Source organism: Sapajus apella, unplaced genomic scaffold (assembly GCF_009761245.1).
Source record: "Sapajus apella isolate SASKATOON/1434 unplaced genomic scaffold, GSC_monkey_1.0 scaffold33, whole genome shotgun sequence".
Taxonomy (NCBI): domain Eukaryota; kingdom Metazoa; phylum Chordata; class Mammalia; order Primates; family Cebidae; genus Sapajus; species Sapajus apella.
In genome coordinates, this window is record NW_022436973.1 from 10,291,249 (window position 1) to 10,314,218 (window position 22,970).

A 22,970-nucleotide genomic window follows, 5' to 3' on the forward strand; every position below is an offset into this window, starting at 1 on the left:
CAAAAAAAAAAAAAAAAAAAAAAATGGAAAGTTGAACCAGGCACAGTGGCTCACACCTGTAATCCCAGCACTTTGGGAGGCTGAGGCGGGTGGATCACCTGAGGTCAGGAGTTCAAGAACAGCCTGACCAACATAGCGAAACCCGTTTCCTAAAAAAAAAAAAAACAAAAAAAAGGAAAGTTGTTCACAATGGCTTCCTCTGGGTAAGGTCCAGGGCCAAGCTGGAGACTAGCCCCCACCCCCTGCCCCTCCGCCCACCTGCTCTGTGAGGTCACAGTGCCAACTACTCCAATGACCTGACAGATTCCACTTGGCACCTTTCAGGGGGCACTCACAGGCATCAGCCACTTCCTCTTCACCAGCTCCCAGTGATCCCCGCCTCCATCCCTAGTCCTAGAGAAGGAAATCCATGCCACGGTCCTCAAGGAGCCCTGGGGACCCAGGTGCCCTACTTGAAGATGTGGCCACCAACCGCAGGCCCCGGAGGTGAGGATGGCAGCCCCCCCTTGCCCAGCCCTTTACAGTTTACAAAATGCTGCCCTTCCACCCTATCCTTGGAGGTGAGCAGCATTTGTCACTGTACTGTACAGAGGCAGCCACCGAGACCAGAGAGGGCTGGCAGTGGCATTCCCAAAGTTTCCCAGCCAGGAAGTGGCGAAGCAGCCATCTTTCCAGCATGTATTTATTGAGCACCTACTATGTGCCAGGCAATGCACAGAGGACAGGGAACACAGTGCGGTACCAGCCTGATGTGTTCCCTTCCCTCATGGAGCTCACAGTCTAGTGAGGGAGCCTGTTAGTTAACAAGGAAACAAGTATTTCACCATCTTTATCTGTCAGAGGGTCCCTGGCTGCAGGTGACAGAAATTCCAGCTCAAAATGATGCCTGTCTCTGGGCACCCAGATCCAGGCATGTTTCCCAAGAGAGTATACCAAACAATTCACACGGGGGAGGCAAGAAATGACCAGACTTGGCTGCATGACTTTCACCCTCTTTTCATCTATATTCCTCAGGAATTTCATCAAGAAATCTGTACGTTTGGAAAGGATAATGTATTAGCACAATTGGGTGTATATATAATTTATTAATAAACAAACAAATACACTGAGGGTGTGATAAAAATGTTTAGAGACCTTTGACTTAAGAAAAAAAGGAAATTTTAAAATCTCACCTTTCGAGAGGTCCCAAGGAGCAGGAGGCTCCTGATTGCGCGAATTCCTCAGTCCTGCCATGCCACCCAAGACCCAGGCTCCTGTCATCATTTTGCTCTTTTAGCCTCCTCTCCTGGTCACAAGATGGCCACCACAGTTCCGGGTGTCAGGCAGAAATGTGGCTGTCTAGGGGAAGGAGAGTAAACATCGTTTTCTGTGGGTCTCATTTAGCTAATCCTAAACCTAACCTTTCCCCCAAGCTTCTTACCTCCTGACCACCCCCATACCCCACCCCACCTCCCCCCATAGACTTCCTCGCCCTTGAACCAATCACAGCGCAGGGAATGGGGGCACGACAGCAGGCTTCAACCAATCAGGATGGTCTAAAATCACATGGAGCAGGAGCAGACAAAGGGGCAAAACCAGGCTTCTGCCAACCTCTGGGACATGGTGACAACCTTGTGACTGCCACAGCAACCTGAGTCTTTTCCTTGGTGACAACCTGGATTTGGGGTCAGCCAGACCTGGATCTGTCCCCAAATCACAGGCAAACTTCTCTAAACGTTTCCCAATCTGGAATGTAGTATGCATGTTCCAAGGACACTCTGTTCCTCTTAATTGTAAAATGCGACCATGAATCTTGTCATCTCCAGGATTGCCCAGCGAGGCCAGAACACCAGCAGGATGGCAGAGGACCCCTCCTCAAACATGAGTGAGCAGGGATGGGTGCCTTGGTATCTTCAAGGGCAGCTGAGGGGCTGAGGCTCAGAGATGTCAAATGGACAACCTGGGGCTACCCAGCCAGGGGCAGGGGCAGAGGGGCAGGGATGTGACGTGATTGTCCTGTGCTCTCTGCAGATGACGCCTTCCTGTTGCCCGTCCGCATCAATGCTCAAGCCCTAGGCCTGACTCAGTGCATGCTGGGATGCATGTGTACGTATCTACTGAAGAATCACCTTGGCCATCAACATGGGCCTGGAGAGAGGGTCCGGCCTCAGTCCAGGCTGACCTGGGGGTCGCAAGGCCTGCCCTGGGCTACAGGGCTGGTGGAGAGCTGCAGGCTGCACTCTGAAGATCTACCCATTGGAGATGTCATTCCTGCCAATGTCTTTGGCAGCTGGAGAGGGCAACTGGGAGGGAGGCTTGCTATCTGGAGGAAGAGTTAGCTGCCAACCCTCTACCACCAGCCCGGCCACAGGTTTCACCCATCCATCCACCTGCGAGTTCATTAATTCCCCCAGACCTTACTCCACAGGCACATCCAGCCAGCCATCCCTCTGTTCATCCGCCCGTTCTCTCAGTCTCCCACCCTCTCATCTCTTCCCAATTCATCCATCTTCCAAGCCAGACAGCCATTCTCTTCTTCCTTCCTCCATCGACCCCTGTGTCCTCCGCCTTCCCATCCAGCCTGAATCCCTACTTTTTGCCTAGTTCCACAGTGGGCATTCGGGAATGAAGCAGACAAGGCCCCTGCTCTTGCCACGCTCTCAGGGTCTGGAAATGGGCATTGTTCCATTCCAGGCTTTTTGTGCTCCGGAGTCACTATTGCCTATTAACTGCCAGTGGCAAGCAGTGCCCACCTATAGGACCTGTACTCCCTCCAGGCTAGCACATACCCACAAGCAGAGCCCCGTGCTGTCCTGGGCTTGGCCAGCAAGTCAAGAGGGTCTCCCAGCTCCAGGACATCCCCCAGCCCCAGAAAGTTCAGGAGATCCTTGCAATGGGACAAAGATGAGGGTGCAGTGACTCACTGCTTTCCTGTCTCCTGTGCAGCCTGGGTCACCTGTTTGGCCTTCTTCCTGAGAACTCAGGCCCAGCAGGTTCTGTTCAACACATGCAGGTGAGCGGGAGGGCAGGAAAGGGTGATGGGAGTGGGAAGTGGCAGCTGGGGACCATGACAGCCCCTCCATCAGTTTGGATCTCTCCTTGGTAGCCAGACCAGAAAAGCTATCCCAAACCTGGCTTTTGTCAGACACCCGCACTCCAGAACCCACTGTGGCTCCCCATCGCTCCAGCCCTCGGCCTGCAGCACACAGGAATCCTACCCCACCCTTCCTTTCCAGGCTGCTCTCGCTTGGCTTCCTGCTGGAGACCCACTGGGTCAGCAAGTCCAGGGTCCTCGCTCCCTGGACACCCCATTCCTAGCCCTATTTCTTCTCGCCTCCACACATTCGCACGTGCTGTTAACTTTTCCTTAGACAGTGTTTTACTCTCCCACCAGGCTGGAGTGCAGTGTGCCGTCACAGCTCACTGCAGCCTCTACTTTTGGAGCTCAACCCACCTCAGCCTCCCAAGTAGCTAGGACTACAGGCACACGCCACCACGTCTGATTAAATTTTGTATTTTTTATAGAGAGGGAGTTTCGCCAAAGTGCCCAGGCTGGTCGTGAATGCCATTGATCCTCCCACCTCAGCCTCCCAAAGTGCTGGGATTATAGGCATCAGCCACCACACCCAGCGCAGCACGTGCTGTTCTTCCTGCCCGGAGGGCCTGCCCCATTCTTTCCCTTTTCCCTTCCTGTCCTTGGAAATTCTTCCAAATTCCAGCAGAGATATCCACCTCATTCATTGATTTGAAGTTTAAATTTTAAATTTAAAACTAGCTCAGACTCACCACTCAGGAGCTCCCTGTCAGGTGGGAAAGGCAGGCACCAAAACACCGCCAAGCTCAGAGGGCTGGGAGCATTGCCGGCGGAGGCCTTCGGAGGAGGGGACATTTGAGCTAAATTCCAAAGGACGAGTTCACCAGGGAGAGAAGAAGGGGTGGGGAAAACAGCATGCATACAGAGAAAGAGAATGAGGAGGAGGAGGGTGAACACCTGGCAGAGCCTTGCCCACCCGGCCTTGACCACCGCTCCCTGCCTTCCAGGTGCAAACTGCTATTCCAGAAGCTCATGGAGAAGACAGGCATTCTGCTCCTCTGTGCTTTCGGTGCGTCCCAGGGCCCTGCCCGGTCCCAGGTTGAGGTATCCCTGCACCCTGGCACTGACTATGGGACATTGGGCAAGACACCACCCTACCGTGTGACTCAGTTTCCCCATCCGCCTGATGGGTATTGCTGTGAGAATTATGAAATGAAAAGATGACCATGAAAATATTTTGAAAGCCAAGAAATGCTTTGGAAATTGTAACACTCTCCCAAACCATGTTATGAACATTATTACTCCCGCTTTCTGGGTTTCCAGGGTCTTTCCAGCCGCCACCCGCACCTCCCACGCACAGTTTAGCTTTCCCAAGCGAAGGAATCTCCTCCCTCCCTGAAATATGCTGGCTTTGGAGTGGAGGCTGGGGGTGGGGGAGGGAGGGAGAATCGGCTCCTCATAGGAGAGTAAACAGTGAGTCCTAGAGAGCTGCCCTGATTTTTTCTTCTTTCTTTTTTCTTTTTTTTTTGAGATGTAGTTTTACTCTGTTGCTCAGACTGGAGTGCAGTGGCATGATCTCAGCTCACTGCAACCTCCACCTCCTGGGTTCAAGCGATTCTTGTGCCTCAGCCTCTTGAGTAGCTGGGATTACAGGCGCCCACCACCACACCCGACTAATTTTGGTATTTTTAGTAGAGACAGTGATTTACCATATTGGCCAGGCTGGTCTTGAACTCCTGACCTTGTGATCCACCCGCCTCAGCCTCCAGAAGTGTTGGAATTACAGGCATGAGCCACCATGCCCGGCTGTCCTGCTTTAAAATCCAACAAATAAGACTTTTATAATAACATCTTTTATAAATAACACCTTTTTGGGGATTTTTTGTTTTTTTGTTTGTTTGTTTGTTTTTGAGATGGATTCTCACTCTGTCACCAGGCTGGAGAGCAGTGGTGCAATTTCAGCTCACTGCAACCTCCACCTCTCGGGTTCAAGTAATTCTCTGCCTCAGCCTTCTGAGTAGCTGGGATTACAGATGTGTGCCACCACACCCAGCTAATTTTTGTATTTTTAGAGGAGACAGCGTTTCACCATCTTGGCCTGGCTGGTCTTGAACTCCTGATCTCATGATCCACCTGCCTCAGCCTCCCAAAGTGCTGGGATTACAGGCATGAGCCACCGTGCCCGGCCTGCATAACACCTTTATTGTGACACTATTAGAAATGGGTTTCTTGCCGGGTACAGTGGCTCATGCCTGTTATCCCTGCACTTTGGGAGGCTGAGGTGGGTGGATCACCTGAGGTCGGGAGTTCAAAATCAGCCTGACCAACATGGAGAAACTCTGTCTCCACTAAAAATACAAAATTAGCTGGGCATGATGCTGCATGCCTGGAATACCAACTACTCCGGAGTTTGAGGCAGGAGAATCACTTGAACCTGGTAGGTGGAGGTTGTGAGCTGCGATCGTGCCATTGCACTCCAGCCTGGATAACAAGAGTGAAACTCCGTCTCAAATAAATAAAAAAGAAATGGGTTTCTTAATTTAGTTTTCAGGTTATTTATTGCTAGTGTATAGAAACACAACTGACTTTTTGTACCTTGATCTTGTATCCTGCAACCTTGCTGAACCCAATTTTTCGTTGTAACATGAGGCAAGGCACCTAACCTCAGATCCCTTCAAATTTTCATGCAAGGTCATGTCATTTGCAAATAGTGGTAGTTTAACTCTTTTCTGCATGATAGTCTGGAGGACCTTTACTTCTTTTTTGCTTTTTAAGACAGAGTCCTGCTCTGTCACAGGCTAGAGTGCAGTGGTGCAATCATAGCTCACTGCAGCCTCGAACTCCTGGGTTCAAGCAATCCTCCCACCTCAGCCTCCTGAGTAGCTAGGACTATAAGCGTGCACCACCTCCCTAAGCTAATTTTCTTAATTTTTGTTTAATTTTTCTTTTTGGAGCGATGGAGTCTTGCTGTGTTGGCCAGTTTGGTCTAGAACTCCCAGCCTCAAACCATCTTACCTCAGCCTCCCAAAGTGCTAGGATTACAGGTGTGAGACACCACTCCTGGCCTACTGCTCTTTCTTGACTAACTGGCCTGGCTAGAACCTCCAGTACCATGTTAAATCGAATTGGCAAGAGCAGACATCCCGGTCTTGTCCCTGATCTTAGGGGAAAAGCGTCCAGTCTTTCACCATTAAATAGAATGTTAGTTTGGAGCACTTCATAGACGGTCTTTATCAGGGCTAGGAGGTTCCCTTCTATTCCTAGTTAGTTGAGGGTTTTATCAAAAACAACAAATAAGTTTTAAAGACTGTGTATTTTGGTTTTTGTTTTTTTGTTTTTGAGATGGAGTCTCTGTCACCCAGGCTGGAGTGCGGTGGCATGATGTTGGCTCACTGCAACCTCTGTCTCCCGGGTTCAAGCAATTCTCCTACCCCAGTAGAGGCTTTTTCTTTCTTTTTCTTTTTTTTTTGAGGAAGGGTCTCACTCTGTTGCCCAGCCTGGAGTCTAGTGGATCACAGCTCACTGCAGCCTCAACTTCCTGGCTCAAGTGATCCTCCTGCTTCAGCCTCCCAGGCAGCTGGAACTCTTTTCTTTATAATAACCTGGAGGACCCTTACTTCTTTTTTGTTTTTTAAGACAGAGTCTTGCTCTGTCACTTAGACTGGAGTGCAGTGGTACAATCACAGCTCACTGCACCACCACACCTGGCTAATTTTTGTATTTTTTTTGTAGAGATGGGGTTTCACCATGTTGGCCAGGCTAGTCTTTGAAGTCCTGGGTTCAAGTGATCCACCCACCTCAGCCTTCCAAAGTGCTTGGATTACAAGTGTGAGCCAGTGCCCCCGGCCAAGACTTTTAAATAATGGCTTGAATGGTGGCATTTCAGCCAGCCTGGAGATCATAAAATGCAGAGTGCCTTCTTCTCTATGACAATTATCCCCAATAGAGTTGGAACAGGGAAGGGGGAGCCACAGATTACTTGGTTTATGGGCCACATATTACATATTTGATATCATCTGATCATGAAGTGGATATTACTGTTATTTCTATTTTACAGAGGAGGGAACTGAGGTATGGAGCATTAAGTAATTCCCCCAATGTTGCACAATGCTAGCAAGTGGCATAGCTGGGATTTGAACCCAGAGGTCTTAACTCCAGCACCTAGGTGATTAATCTTGCACGTTAAACGGCTCATTCTTATTCTCATGACCTCACAGGATTCTGGATGTTTTCTGTTCACTTACCATCGAAAATGACAGTCTGGCAGGTGAGTGTGCACCCTCCTCGGGCCCTACAGCCGACTGGTCTCACCCTAACCAGTCAATACCACCTCCATAACTCCACTCATTCTCACCAAACCAGGCCCCTAATCAGATCCTGACTTAACCCAGATCCAAAGCTCTCCCTTCATCATGCCACCCACCTAGAACCCATCTCTTCTGCTGGAGGTGACTTTCAAAGATTGGATGAGATAGTCCCTCCTCCAAGATGGCTCTCCTGTCACTTACTCTCAGAGACGACCTATCTCTCCTTTCTCAAGGCCCCACTTAAAGTGGGCTGGTGGCAGCAGGGAACACATGTCTGTACTTAAGGCAGCCTGTCCTTCTGCTTAACAGCAATGAAACTGAGGAGGAAGGAGGGGGGAATAAGCGGCGAGACTCTCCATTTGATATCAGCAAAATGTCTCAGAGGACCTCAGAAAGGGGATCTGAAGGGCCTGTCCCTCCCCCTCCTCTTTTCCTCCTTATGAACCCCTTCATATCCATCAAGGTCCAGCTAACATGTCACCTCCTCTAGGAACACCCAGGCAGAAGTGGTCACATTCCTCTTTCCTCCTATAATTTTCTGTGGTCGTCACTGTCTCTCCAGCTGTACTGGCAGCTTCTTGAAGGAAGGAGCCAGGTCCTATTCACCCCAGCAATGTTTAGCTTGGTACCAGCAACAGGGTTGCCACTGTCAATGTTGGATGACTGGATGGCCAGATGGGAGCATGCATGGAGAGAGAATGGATGGGAGGTTGGACAAATGGAAGGTTGGATTTGATGGATTAGGACTGTAGGAGGCTAGGTGATGAATGCATGAATAAGAGAATAGATGGATGAAATGATGGGTGGATGGAAGATCAGATGGGATAGATGAGTGGGTGGGTAGGTTGGTGGATAGACGGATGGATGACTGAGTGGGTAGATGGGTTAGGGTATATGTATTAGAGTGTAGCTAGATGGGGGAGGTTGGGGAGATGGAAGAATAGATTGATAAGGGAGGGTGGGTAGATGGATAGAAGGGTGGATGGAGGAAGGTGTGGATGGATAAGTAAAAAGGACAGTAAATTAGAGTTTGGAGAAATTATAGGTGGGTGGTTGAATGGAAGAGTCAACAGGAAGGTGGATGAATGTGTGGGTTTATGATTGTGAGGGAATAGATGGATGAAGCTCTCCTGGGGCCAGATGAAGCCATCTGAAGGAGACCCTGACTTTTCTCAATACTCCACCAGGATGACAGCATAACTAGTCCACTGCAGAGCTTGAGGTAAGAGGAATCTTCTGAGTAACCGTATTATTACCTAAAGAGCAGAGCTACAGCAAGAATCTGGGGTGTATTGGCTATAAACGTATGCTCTGCAGTTAGACCAACCTGGGTTTAAATCCTAACTCCCTTACTTTCTACATGGCTGACCTTATGCAAGCCACCTCTTCTCTCTGGGCCTTTGACTCCTCATCTATTAGATGAAGCATAACACCCATCTTGCTCTTGGCAATTATGGGCATTAAAGAGAATGTGAAGTGTCTTGAATAGTTCCTGACCCATAGTCAGTACTCAGCAAATGGTGCTGGAAAAAATTTTAACCAAGACACCGCCTGATGGCAGCATCCTTAATTGCAGACAAAATGCTCAGGAATATTTGGAAGGAATGAGCTAGGTGTAAGGATATTCCAAGCAGAAGGAAGAGAATGAGTGATGTTTTAGAGATAATAACCTGATGAACGGGTCCAAGGATGTACCCAAGAGAGTGGGAAAATCTGAAACTCATTCTTTGAGAGCCAACTAGCAAACAGAAAATCTGAAGGTAACAACAACAGCATCACAAATCAACCCATTCTTGTGATCACTCCTTCCTGATAAGGTTGTACCAGGAGAAGGTGCGACATCACAGTGGGGAAATCCAGGACCTCCGAGGTAGCATGAACCTGCTCATTGCCAAGCTCCAGGAGATGGAAGCCATGTCTGATGAGGTGAGATGCTGGCTATTCTGCACCAAATATCTAACTTCTCTTTGTTTGATGTCCTGTTTCCTGTACCTCAAGTCATCTTTCTTGGTTTTATCTCTCGTTTTAATGGAGAACATTTCCCAGTGACTTCCAGGAAAAGAGTGAAAGAAGTCTCTTTTTTAGTGCTTGTATGTTTAAAAACATCTTTTTCTGTCCTTGTACTTGGTTGATAGTTTGGCTGGGTATATAATTCTAGATATGAAATAGTTCTTCCTGAGAATTTTGAAAGAAACCCACCACTGTATTATAGTTTATACTGTTGCTATTGATATAAATAAAGTCTATCACTCTTATTATTGATCCTTTGAGTATGATCTATTTTTTATCCTTAGTAGCTTAGAGAACATTCTTTTTGTCTCCAATGTTCTACATGTAACCTGGTTTGGGTTTTGCTGAGCTTACTGAATCTGTGGGTTGACATTTTTTCAATAGTTTTGGAAAATTTTTACCTTTCATCTCTTAAAATATTTCTTGTTTTCCATTATCTGTCTCCTTTCCTTGGATTCTAATTACACCTATCCTAGGCCTATGCTTTGAAGGCCTTTAGAGTGCTTCATGTGATTCATACGTTATTACCTGGTTTATTTTTTCATTACTTTTCTATATGTGCTTATGTTTTGATATTTTCCTATTAACTTTTCTTCAGGTTTACTAATAATCTTGCATCATTCTGTCTCTCCAATTTACTATTAAATCCACGCATTCAGTTTTTTTCTTCGTTTGTTTGTTTGTTTGTTTACAGAGTCTCCCTCTGTCATCCAGGCTGGAGTGCAGTGGTGCAGTCTCAGCTCATTGCAACCTCTGCCTCCCAGGTTCAAGTGATTCTTATGCCTCAGTCTTCTGAGTAGCTGGGGTTACAGGTGCGTGCCACCATGCTTAGCTAATTTTTGTATTTTTAGTGGAGACAGGGTTTCACCATGTTGACCAGGCTGGTCTTGAACTCCTGACCTCAAGTGATCCACCTGCCTCAGCCTCCTAACTGGGATTAGTCATGAGCCACCACATCCAGCCTTAGTTCTTAATTTTAGATACTGTATTTTTTAGTTCTAGGATATACCTTTGATTTTTTTCACAGACTAATTCTGTGATGAAATTCTCCAACATTTCACCTATGTTGTCCATCTTTTCCTTTATTTTAATTAACACATTAGCAACAGGCATTTTTAAAATCCTTGTCTGCTAAATCCAGTATCTGGATCATCTGTGGCACCCCTCTCTTTTCTGCTTTTTATTTTGGGTATCAATCATATGGACTTGCCTCTTCAAGTCTAGTAACTTTTAGTGTTTTCTGAACATTGTATAAAGAACAACTGTAGCTGTTCCAAATAATTGTAATTCCACTAGAGAAAGTTCTCCTTTTCTTTATGAGGAAGATGAAGTAGATTATCACTTCCATCTAGACATGCATTAAGCTAGTTCAGATAGAGCTGGGTCAGAATTTTTAAAAAATTTATTTAGAGGTTTTAAGCTTAACTCTTTAGACTCCTTCCCATGCAGTTTCAAAAATTTGGCAAATGTCTTAGTGGCAAAGACTTACCATATGTTTAAGGCCTCACGGGTCTCCAAATTTGTCTCTCACCCCTTCGTGAATGCAACAGCCTCTGGGCCCAGTGACAAACTTGGATTCTTGGCTTCTAATTGTGCCCAGAATTGGTTTAGTGCCCCCAGCTGAAGTGCAGCTGAAGCACAGTCTTGACTCACCACCCCTTCTAGGGCAATGGATCTCAAAGTACCGCCCATGTGCCTGTAGCATCAATATCACCTGGGAAAATGTAAGCAACTGAAATTAATAGGCCTCACTCAGACCTACTCAATCAGAGGCTCTGAAGATGGGAACCAATCATCTGTAGTCCAGCAAGTCTTCCAGGTGGTTCTGACACAAAACAGACTCCCTGTTTTAAGGCTTTGATCTCTTGCTTGTTGTGTTTTGGGGTGCCCTCCCTCAAAGGGACTTCGTTTCCTAAGCACTGTGAAGATGGTTCTGCCTTTCAGAAACCTTTGAAGTGGCCTGTTACAAACTTGAAATTCACTAAATACCTTGTGAAGAAAACTGGCCGTATTTGAGGCTCCTCGAGTCCCCAGTTTCATTACCTTAGCTCTTCGTCACCATTAGAAACTTTGCTTCTTTCTCTTTCACCCGTAGTAGCAGCGGCCCATTATCTGGCCTAAGCCCAGATCCTTAGCCCATGCCTAGAATCATCAAATGCCCCCAGAGATTTAAAACAAACAGACAAAAAAAAAATGCCAGCACAGCTCAGAATGGCGGTCCACTCTGTAGAATTTTAGTTCATCTGGTCCTTGTTGGTTCCACAGATGTGCCTATGGGCTGGCCACCCTTTGGAACCCATCAATCTGGAAACCCCTGGCCTTCGGTGACTAAATTGGTGATTTCCCCCAGCACCGTTTGCTCCATTTGCTCCATTTTCATTTTTGAACCTCCTGTTATTTGGATCCCAGCTCCTGAACAACTCTAACTTTTGTCATACCGTTGGGAACATATATCCTTACTGACCTTGGGAGTAGGTATGACTGGGAGCGGAATTGCTGGGTCGTAGGGTCTGAGTGTGTTCATGTGATTAGATGCTGCCAAACAGTTGTTCAATTTACGCTCTCGTGGAAAGTACATTCCAGTTGTACCACATCCCCACCAACAACTGGTGTCCTAAGTCTTTTTAATTTTATTCTGCAGGGTGAGAAGTGGTGTCTCACTACGGTTTTAATTTGCAGTGCTGGTTGTTAATAATGTGGAGGGTCTTTTCGTGTATCCAGTGGCCGTCTGGATTTTGTCTGCTGCCTTTGGGGGAGAGTGCTGTTTCTTACTGATGTGTGGGAGTTCTTACCTGCTCTGAGCAAACATCTTTTATGGGAGGTACATGTTGCAAATACCTTCTCCCAGTCTATAGTGTGGCTTTTCATTCTCAATGGTGACCAATAAAAATGCCGGATTTTAATGTAGTCCAATGTAGCTATCTTTTATTTTATGTGCAGTGCTTTGGGTGTCCTGTTTAAGAAACTTTCACCTGTCCCAGCAGAGCCCCTCTGCTTTGCCCTCTCCAGGGAATAACTTCTAGTCTTCTACTGGGGAACAGAGAAGTCACTCAGCTTCTCAGAGTGAGAGGGAGTCCCCAGGGAATCTGCCTCTCAAATGGCTTAATGCCCAGTTCTCCACCCTAAGGGCACCTAAGGGCACCAGTCCTGAGCTTTTTGAGGATGGCCAGTTTCAGATGCAGATTTCTCATTTCTGCTAAAGCAGTAGTTCTCAACTGGGGATGATTCCGCCCCCTGGGGAACATACAGCCATGTCTGGAGACATTTTTGTTCGTTACAATGTGAGAAGGAGTTGCTCCTGCCATCCAGTGGGTAGCCAGGGACGCTGCTGAACACCCGACAATGTATAAGACAACTTCCAGAATTGCCAAGACCAGCTCGGCGTGGAGACCCAGCCCAGGTGGCGCTGAAGGAATTAAGAAACAGAAACAAGGATAGAGTGCAAAAGTGGGAATCAGAGTGGGACATCAGGGGACTCAGCATTTCAGAGCTGAGAGCCCAGAGCGGACTCCGACCCACATGTTTATTTTCTGTGAACAAGTGATTGTTTTTACTAAGCAGGTGTTCAGTGTTTCTTCATAGAATAAAGACAGACTAAACGGGCAGACAGTGCCGGTTCACTACTGAAATAGAAATCAGCTAGAAGGCACTCTGCGAGTCAGCAATGGGCACGAGCCCATGCAGCCTGTGTTTCGGGAGCTGGTTTAACCAATGCATGACCGGTACACGTTGCTCACTATTCCATAACGCCCTGAGCAGTCTTCTGCCTGGGGACAGCTCAGTGTTCCTTGCCATCGTTTCTCGGTAAACAACATATAATCCGTCACACACACGTCAAGACCTTTTCCCAGCACAGAATATTACTGCTGTCTCCAGGGCCACTACTGGGACACATGGTGCCTTTTTACAGAGTGGAAAAAGCTACCTGTGCTGGGCAGCCAAATTTGCAAAACGCACCTTCCTCCAAATCAAAGAACAGGGGAAGAGCTGGGTGTCAGCCCCGCACAGGGCCCTTAACTGGAAACCCTTCTGCAGTGCACAGCGTGGACAACCATCCCCACAGCCTGGTTTTCTCCTCTCCCATGCTGCCTGTGCATATGGGTTTGTGTCTTTTTAAATCCCTTTACTGAAGCTGTAATGGAGTGCTGGGAAAGTAAAATTAGATGATGTTTCATCCGTCATCTTTACCTAGAAGCTGAATTTTTTTTTTTTTTTTTTTTTTTTGAGCCAGAGCCTCACTCTGTTGCCCCGACTGGAGTGCAATGGTGCAGTCTTGGCTGCAACCTCCGCCTCCTAGAGTCAAGCAATTCTCCTGCCTCTGCCTCCTAAGTAGCTGGAATTACAGGCACACGCCACCACGCCCGGCTAATTTTTGCATTTTTAGTAGAGATGGGGTTTCACCATGTTGTCCAGGTTGGTCTTGAACCCCTGACCTCAGGTGATCCACCCGCCTCAGCCTCCCAAAGTGCTGAGATTACAGTTGCGAGCCACCACGCCCGGCCAGATGCTGAATTTTTAAAAGAATTCACAAAGGGAAATTGCATTGTGCAAGATTCAGCAAAACTTTGCTAAAACTCGTCTTTACCTTTTACTGTCCCAAAGTCATAGATCTGCAGTGCTCCTGAATCTCCCCTCTAAGCTCTGTTCAGACAGACCCAGGAGGAAAGCCCACGTCAGTCACTCACTACAGTGAGGCTCATGGCAGGTGTCTCCTCTGCAGTGGGGAGGGAAGCCCCGCTATGACTTACAAAGGCAGTCAGGGATAGTGATTATAAGGACTGGCTCTAGAGTCAGGCTGCTGGGCTTTGAATTTCATCTCCACCAACTATAAGCTGTGTGACTCTGGTCAATTACCTACTGTCTTGGTGCCTCTGTTTCTTCATCTAGAAAATGATTAAACGTGGTAATTCATGTAAACTGAGACTAATATCTGTCATATGGTAAGCAGTCCCTAAGTGTGCCTACTGTGTGCTAGGAATCCAGGATCGGGGATCAACTAGAGCTCATCCTTGTCCTCAAGGCAGTCCCAGAGCCTGAGGATCCCAGAGAAGAAGCCTGCACCCAGCCTTGGGCAGAGAGAGGGTGGGGCCATCAGGGAAATTCCTTGGGGTTGGTGACCCAGTTTTGAAAAGTAATAGGTGAGAATTTGCCCCGCCAATGAGCGGAGGAGTTGGGGACTTTTTGCCTTTTGGAGCTGTGTAACCTCAGGCAGCTCATCAACCTCTCTGAGCCTCAGTTTGCACATCAACATGATAGAATCGTAATGACTGCCTTGTAACAGCCTCGCTGCTGTTCTAGTTACCATACATAGCAAGCCATCCTAAAACTTAGTGGTGTGAAACAACCACTTGTGCTCAGAGATTGTGTGGGTTAGGAATTCAGACAGGACACAGTGGAGATGGTTTGTCTCTGTTCCATGGTGTCTGGGGCCTCCGCTGGGAAGACTTGAAGGCCAGAGATGACTCTGCAGCTGGGCTGGATTCATCTGGATTCACTCACGTGATTGGAGATTGGCGCTGGCTATAAGCTGGGAACTCAGGGCTGTGGATCAAAGCACCCACCTGTGGCCTCTCCGTGTGGCCCGGGCCTCCTCTCAGCATGGCAGCTGGCCTCCGGGAGTGAGCGTCCCCAGAGAACCAGGCAGTGCTATATTGTTTTTTAGGACTTAGCGCCAGAAGTCACACCAGCATCACCTCCGTCGTAGTTATAAGCCCAGAGTGGTGGGAAGGGAACTTAGACCCCACCTCTCAGTGGGAGGTCACACTGAAAGAAGAGCCTGGAATGGGAGGCCCAGCTGCAGCCATTTTTGGAAAACAGAATCTTCCACCACTGTGAAGAGTCTAATAGAAAGAACAGCTGGTATTTATTGTGTACCTACTGCGCTAAGTGCTTTGCCATCTGCATCTGGCAGCAGAGTGGCGTGGTTAAGGGCCTGAACCCTGGAACCACAATGATGCTCTGCCTCACACCAGCTGCGTGACCTTGAACAGCTCACACCTTGTGCCTTCGTGTTCTCATCCTTCATACAAGGATGACAGTAATGCATACATACTTCTTAGGGGTGCTGGGAGGGGATAGGATGCGCATATGTGACATCGAGAACAGCCCTGGCACATAGTAGGGGCTTTCTAGATCTTTAATGGGAGGTAGACACGATTATTGTCCCCATCTTACAGGTGAGAAAATCGAGACTCAGAGGGGCAGTAACTTGCCCAAGGCCCCACAACAGTAAAGGTCGTCCTGACATCAGAGCCCCTGCCTTAACCTCTCTGAGACTCCGGGACCCCTGAACGACATCGGTCACGGTGGACTTGAAAGCACCCCGTGAACCCACTGGGTGGGGTTGGGGTGGCTCTGCGTCACCTGGGCTTTCACAGTAGAGCCACAGGCTTCCGCAGGCAGGGCCGGGCTGTCAGGGAGAGGGGGGCACCCTGTCTGTTACCTCCCAGGGACACGTGGGGATCACAGTTCCTGACAACACACCAGTGCACAGCATGTGTTTTCTCCCTTCTCAGCAAAAGATGGCCCATAAAATAATGAAGATGATACAAGGAGATTACATCGAAAAGCCAGACTTTGCCCTGAAGTCTACGGGTAAGTGACCCCCTTCCCCACCACCTGACTGCCTCAAGTGTCCTGAGAAGCTCTACAGAGGGTGAGCTTCACTCCTGGTGTGGTACACCCTCTGCTGCTGAGAAGTTCATCCTCAGAGCTGACCTCTGCTCCAAGCTGGTTTTCTTGCTACAATTTTGTTTTCTCTCAAGGGGGTCTGGGACGAGGTGGGGTATGGGGGGTAGGGATGGAGTCGGGTGGGAGGGAGCACAGTAATCCACAGACCCTCAACATTATAGAAGATCTATGAGGCACCTACTATGTGCTCGGGCTGTTCTCGGCTTCACCTTGCCACCGCTCCCACCCACCACTATTCTCCAAATCTGGAGCTAGGCACACAGGTCAGCAGGACAGAGCTGTCCCCACCCCCGCGCTCAAGAATCAGTGCTTCAGGGCCAGTCATAGTGGCTCACGCCTTTAATCCCAGCACTTTGGGAGCCCGAGGCAGGAAGATCACCTGAAGTTAGGAGTTCAAAACCAGCCTGGCCAACATGGAGAAACCCTGTCTCTAATAAAAATACAAAAATTAGCTGGGCATGGTGGCGCATGCCTGTAATCCCAGCTACTCATTAGGCTGAGGCACGAGAATCACTTAAACCCAGGAGGCAGAGGTTGCCGTGAGCCGAGATCGCACCACTGCACTCCAGCCTGGGCAACAGAGAGAGACTCTGTCTCAATGAGTAGCTGGGATTACAGAAAAATCAGGGCTTCCAGAAAAATAAGGCAGGCGGCAGGGAGGGAGGGGACCTGGGCAGAAAGGCCTTCTGCTCCGGGGAACATTTGGGCTGAGACTTGGTGAGGAGAGAAAGCATTCCAGGCCAAGGGACCCTGTGAGGAGGCCGGTGAGAGCGAGTCAGGGACAGCGGGGGGGAGGCGAGGTCTGGGTCACAGGCGGGGGGCGCAGATCCCTACCAGGCAGCACCGCTGACTCAGGCACCCCCAGGCTCAGGGAGACATGGGGTCAGATGATGTCAGCCCAGACCCTGAGTGCTGGGCCTCATTTAGCCTCTCAGGGCTGGAATTTCCTCCTCTGCACAGTGGGTATCGGTCATCACCAGATATTAGATGGGGAGTGCTTACCCTGTGCCAGGCACTTCGGGAAACGTGCTCTGACATCTCATCTCAGTGTCACGGCAGCCCTACGACAGGGAGGCCATTGCCACCACCATGGCTGTGCTAATCATAGCCACCGTGATAATCGCTTGGACCATGGAGGCGGAGGTTGCAGTGAGCCAAGATCGCGCCACTGCACACCAGCCTGGGGACAGAGCAAGACTTCATCTCAAAAACTAAAAAATAAAATAAAATAAAAAATAATAGCCACCATGATGACCATTATTAACGTGGCTGCAATCCCATTTCCTAGAGGAGAGCAGGGCCAGTGACTCATCCAAAGTGCTCACCCAGCTCATAGTGAGGGCCCCATCAGTGGGGTCCGCTCCACCAGGCAGAAGCCCGGCTGCTTGGCTGAGACCGCCTTCTCGTATACAGGGGCCAGCGTTGACTTTGAGCACACGTCAGCCACCTACAACCACGACAAGGCCCACTCCTACTGGAACTGGATCAGGCTGTGGAACTACGCACAGCCCCCTGACGTGATCCTTGAGGCAGGGGCAATGGCGGGAGATGGGACAGCAGCAGGGGAGGGGTCCGGGCAGGGTTTGGGGACAGGAGCTGGCAGAAGAGGTAGGGGTGGGAGCAGAGGGAGTGGGTGGGAGCAGGGTTAGAGGTGGGAACAGGAGACAGACACAGGGCAAAGGCAGGGGGCAGGAGGAGGGGCTGTTGATGAGGGGGGTGCTGGGAGAGGCCAGGGGCAGGAGGAGGGGTTATTGACTAGGTGGGGGCTGGGAGAGGGCAGGGGCAGGAGGTGAGAACTGATTGCAGGGGCTGCCGGGGCTAGGGTAGAACAAAGCGGAGGGACAGCTTGCTTTGGCATTGGAAAGGACCCCACCACTCAGCCCTCAAGACTTGAGGGTCAGAGAAACGTCAGGACTACACTGGGGACAGGCCTATGATAGACCCATTTTGCAGAAGAGGAAACTGAGGCTCCAAGAGCCAAGTCACTTGACTGCGGCCTTACAGCTGGTCACTAGTACATAGCAGAGCCAGAGTTCAAACCTGAGCTCTTCGCCCCTCCAGGATCCTGCCTCACAGAAGAGGAAAATGAGGCACAGAGAAGGGAAAGGGCTTGTCCTGGTCACACAGCAGGTGCCTCCATTCAGTGAACACCGGCTGAGAGTCTCATCCCAGTGGCCAACCCTGGAAATGCCAAAAGGTCACAGGCCATTTATCCGTGGACTCTACCTTAAGGAGCTCCAAGATCTTGGCACTCAGGGTCAAGCTGGGGCATGGGCCTTGCTCAGCGTGGATGGGGCGAGGGGCTTTCTGGAGGAGGCAGCCAAGAACGAGCATATCCGCAGGGAGAGAGAACCCAGGGCCACAGGCCAAGCACAGGGCCCGGAGTACAGCGTGGTGCACAGATCCAGGCTGGGGCGGGGGGCAGCGGGGACAGTGGCTGGGTTGCAAAGCACTGGCAGCAGTCAGGTTTGGAGCAGTAGTGAAAAGCGGCCCAGCCAAGACTCTGGCCCTCCGGGGCCCTCTCCTGGCTTCAGGCTGACTGAGCTGTCTTCGGGTCCGCACCTCACCAAGCCTGGCTCGCCCTGGGCCTGTCCCGTGCTGTTCCCTCAGCTCCCTTTCCCAGCTGACTCCCCATCTGCCTGGGCCTAGCTCCTCTGATGCCCACAGCCCCCCCGCACCCCTGGGCTAGCATCTGCTGTTCAGTTAAGGACTGTCCATGCCATGGCTCCAGGAAGCTCAGAACCTACCGAGTAAACGCCTTTCCTGGGTGATTTCTGTCAAACCTCTTTCTCTCCCTGGGCCTGTTTCCCCATCTGTGGGGCAGGAGATTGTGGTGACGAATGCCAAGCTCCAAGGTCAGACTCCCAGAGCTGCACTTTCAGCCTGCATGGCCTGGGCCAGTCATTGTCCTGCTCCTCCCCTCAGCTTCCTCACCTTCAAAATGGGGATGGTGATGGTGCCTAAGTCATGGGGTGATTGTGAGGCTGTGTAAAGAATAATGGGAGGGATGAATGAGTGAATGAATGAATGGGTGCCAATCGGGAGACGGTGGAGGCTGAGAGGCCCCAAGCAGGGCCCTTCCTCACTGCACTGAACTGAGGGAAGGCTTACCCCTGCATGGGCAGTCAGGAGAGCTTCCTGGAGGGGGTGGCACTTGAGCCAAGCTTTGGAGACAAGGAAGGACTGGTTCACCCAGGAGGGCCCAGGAAGTGCAGGGGATCAAAGGTGGGATGATGCCTTCTACCACCCCCCACCAGCATATCCCTTATTGTACTTGCCTTTTCTAGCCCAACGTGACACCTGGCAACTGCTGGGCCTTTGAGGGTGACCGCGGCCAGGTGACCATCCGATTGGCTCAGAAGATCTACCTGTCCAACCTCACGCTGCAACACATCCCCAAGACCATCTCACTGTCAGGCAGCCTGGACACTGCCCCCAAGGACTTTGTTGTCTATGTGAGCACTCCCCGACAGGCAGCCATGCTTAGCTGAAATGACAAGCTTCCAGTGGTGGTATTCCAGGCTGGCGTAAACAGGGTCCGCGCAACACATGCAGGGGAGGGGCTGGGTGCAACTCGATTGAGGCTGGAAGTGGCCGGGGCTGGGGTCCGATTTCAGCCTTCAAGGGTAGGGGATAAACAGCTACTCTATTTCAAACCAAGCTTTCAGAGCCAAGATAGTCTGCAGAGACCATGGAGCCCCCATTTTGCTAAGAAGGTCTGAAGAATTATCTGGACTGTCTCAGTAAAATAGGTCCGTAGAAGGATCAGGGAAACACCTCAGTCCTACAAGTCAGTAGCAGAGCTAGTAATAGACCCTGAGCCTCTGGCTCCCAGTCCAGTGCTCTCTCCTATTCATTGCACTGTGCTGCAGCGGAGCAGTGCCCGGACAGGTAGTGAGCTCCCATCCTGGGAAGTGTGAAGTCTCCTCTGCAGAGGGGAGACACCCTCTGAGGGCCCTGCTGGTATCTGACAACTTCTCCATGGTTCTGCTTCCACAGGGCATGGAGAGCTCCCCCAGGGAGGAGGTGTTCCTTGGGGCATTTCAGTTTCAGCCAGAAAACGTCATCCAGATGTTCCCGCTCCAGGTACTCGCGAACAGCTGCCTGTGCTGAGCCCCTGCTGAATGCAGTGTGCAGCCTGTCCCCAGGGACCCCCCCTCTTCATCCCCAGTATCCCCAGGAGGTGTCCAGTCATGACTAACCTGCTTGACAGGCAAGGAAACTGAGGCTCAGAGAGTGGCAGCCGCTGCCCAAGGCCAAGTGAGACTCCTGGGAGACCCGACCACCTGTGGCCACCTCTCCCCCTTTCCCTGATGTGCCCGGGAGCCCTCTTGCTGCGTTTCTTCCCAGGACAGCAGACGTTGAGCAAGAGGGTCCCATGGGCAGGGGCTGCTGGCTCTAAGATAGAGTCCCCATACTGGGTGGCCCCAGAATCGGCACCTGATCCAACCACAGGTGGGGAAACTGAGGCCTGAGGGGAGGGGGTTGGAAACAGAAGCAGATCTGGAGTGACCACTGGAATGGCCCTGAGGCTTGAATCAAACCCTTGCTGGCCCGAATCTCACCCCAACCATAAATTATACATGAGCTTGAGCCAAGCCCTGCTTCTCTGGGGCCTCAGTTTCCCCTTCTGTCATTCCCTGGGAGATGGAAGCCAACCAGTGAAGGCTAAGCCTGCCCCACTTTTTGCACTAGGTAGGAAGCGTAATAAACACAGGCTCCACCCCCTTTTGCTTGGCAAAAAAGGGGAGGGGCTGCACTTACAGAGCAGTTACTGTGTGCCAGATGCTGGAAGCCGCTGGCCCCAAAATCTCATTTCACGTCCATGGCAATCCTGGGAAGCAGAGAGTACCACTCCCATCTTACAGAGGGGCGGGGCAGGAGTGGGAGACTGAAGCCCAGAATGGGTGGAGGTTTGCCCAAGATCCCACAGCACCGAGACTGGGACGTTTCCTCATCCACAGTATGTCTGTCCTTCTGGCCTCAGCATCTTCAGTAAGAGCTCCTGAACAGTGACTTGTTGTGTGGCCTTGGGACAGTCCACCATCCTCTCTGGGCCTTAGTTTCCCCACCTATGAAGTGGGAACGTTTCCTTCCACCCCCCACCTTTGGACAGACAGGGTGGGAGTCTATGGGTGGTCGGCCTCTGTGACATTCTCTTCCAGAACCAGCCGGCCCGGGCTTTCGGCGCAGTCAAGGTGAAGATCTCAAGCAACTGGGGTAACCCAGGCTTCACTTGCCTGTACCGCGTGCGAGTGCACGGCTCTGTGGCTCCGCCCAGGGAGCAGCCTCACCCGAACCCCTATCCTGAGAGAGATTAAAATTTATTCTGTACGCCCAGACCAAGTCTGAGTATCTTTTGGCCCCAAAGAGAGAGGGTGGGCTAGCCTTTGACATCTGAGCATTTGATGCCTAGCAATGGTTGCTCCCGTGCCGGGTGCCCAGGCATTTTCTCAACAGCCGCAGGAGACCCCATTCACAGATGGGGACAGTGAAGGCTCCAAGCAGCAAACTGACTTGCTGCAGGTGACAGCCAACAAATGGCAGCTCCAGGACTCAAACACAAGCAGTCTGACTCCTGTACGTGAGAAGCCTTTCCTGCTTCAAGTTAAGCTCTGTCCCCAAACTGTGTGTGACATTGGTCAAGACCCTACCCTCAAGGAGCCTTGGTCTCCTCAGCCATAAAATAGGGACAGGATTATGCCTGTTGTGTCAGACAAAGTGATCGATGAGAGGTCCCAACTCTTCCTACTGTGGAATATTTCAACATCATACTGACAATTTACTGTGTGACATTGGGCAAGTCAGACACCCTTTCTGGACTTCAGGTTTTCCAGGTATGTAAGTATTGTTTCCCCAACTTCAGTCACTCACATTTTGTCTGTGTAATTTTTGCCATAGCGGAGTCCCACCTGCTCCAGCACTGTCCTGAGAGCTTACAGAGGCGCTGAAAACAGTGCCTGTTCCTGGTACCTACAGCAGCTGTGCACACAGGCTCTCAGCACAGAGCATGACACACGATAGCTACTGGGTAAATGATCCTCGATGTTATTGCCAACCTCTGTCACCAGGCAAGTGATAGGAGGCCTAGAGCTCCACAATAGGGTAGGCTGGCCCAGCCAGAATGGCGGCAGGAACCAGAGCCTTCGAGAGAGGGAATTCCTAGCAGGCAGGAACAGGGAGGTGGAGATGCTGGCACAGGAGCAGCTGGGCATTAGAAGGGCAGAGAGGCCAGAAATATGCCTGTCTCCAGGGAGGGCACCCTGCACCAGCCCACCCTGCTGCTGAATCTGCCACTCTGGCCGCCTGCCGGGCCTCCGTGCCAGCACCTGGGGTTCCTCCAGCACCTGGCCCAGGCCCATCTCTGACCGGCTTCACAGTGGAATAGGCTTCAAGGGGTCACCTCACATCCCTGTTGCTCCCTGCTCCTCCCAGCAATCAGAGGACCTGGAAGCCACATGTCCAGCCTGGCATCACTAGGGTAGTTTTTACGTAAGCCATTCTTGTTATTAAAAAGCAAAACCAAACTGAGGTTTGATAAAAAGTGAATCCATTGAAACCCTGCTTCCCCCACCCCTGTGTGCCCCTCCCAGGCTCATCCCTCCAGCTGGTCTGTGTTTTTTCCCAATCGTTTGTCTTTAAGTGTCTTTTGTTCAACATATTTTCTCGAAAATATTATCAACTCAATGCTTTTCTTTATGGCACCTAAGATGTGTGCATTGTTGGGAAGGACATCCCCAGCTCCAAGTTTATAGACATGTACTTCTGTATTTTCTTCTATTCATTTTTTTCTTTTTCTTTTTTTTTCTTTTTTTTTTTGAGACAGCGTCTCACTCTGGCATCCAGGCTAGAGTGCAGTGGTCTGATCTTGGCTCACTGCAACCTCCACCTCCCAGGTTCAAGCAATTCTTCTGCCTCAGCCTCTTGTATAACTGGGACTATAGGCGCCT

The 22,970-nt window shown here is 50.4% G+C and overlaps 1 protein-coding gene across 1 annotated transcript; it reads left to right on the forward strand.

Annotated features, from left to right (window-relative positions):
- The first annotated feature begins 315 nt into the window (after positions 1-315).
- On the forward strand, positions 316-21,362 carry SUN5 (Sad1 and UNC84 domain containing 5). Its single transcript, XM_032294899.1, has 13 exons — positions 316-486; positions 1,806-1,864; positions 2,011-2,085; positions 2,926-2,992; positions 4,021-4,082; positions 7,231-7,280; positions 8,508-8,542; positions 9,138-9,246; positions 15,846-15,924; positions 17,434-17,549; positions 19,308-19,475; positions 20,020-20,106; positions 21,186-21,362. The coding sequence occupies exons 1-13, from the start codon at positions 410-412 to the stop codon at positions 21,339-21,341; spliced, it is 1,140 nt and encodes a 379-aa protein (XP_032150790.1). The 5' UTR covers positions 316-409; the 3' UTR covers positions 21,342-21,362.
- Positions 21,363-22,970: the final 1,608 nt, after the last annotated feature.

Excerpts from the sequence above, each read along its gene's own strand:
- SUN5 (XM_032294899.1), top strand. The coding sequence starts at position 410 with ATGCCACGGTCCTCAAGGAGCCCTGGGGACCCAGGTGCCCTACTTGAA. Across the intron at positions 2,086-2,925 it reads GTGCATGCTGGGATGCATGT|CCTGGGTCACCTGTTTGGCC; the intron begins GTACGTATCTAC and ends TCTCCTGTGCAG. Across the intron at positions 20,107-21,185 it reads TCCAGATGTTCCCGCTCCAG|AACCAGCCGGCCCGGGCTTT; the intron begins GTACTCGCGAAC and ends ATTCTCTTCCAG.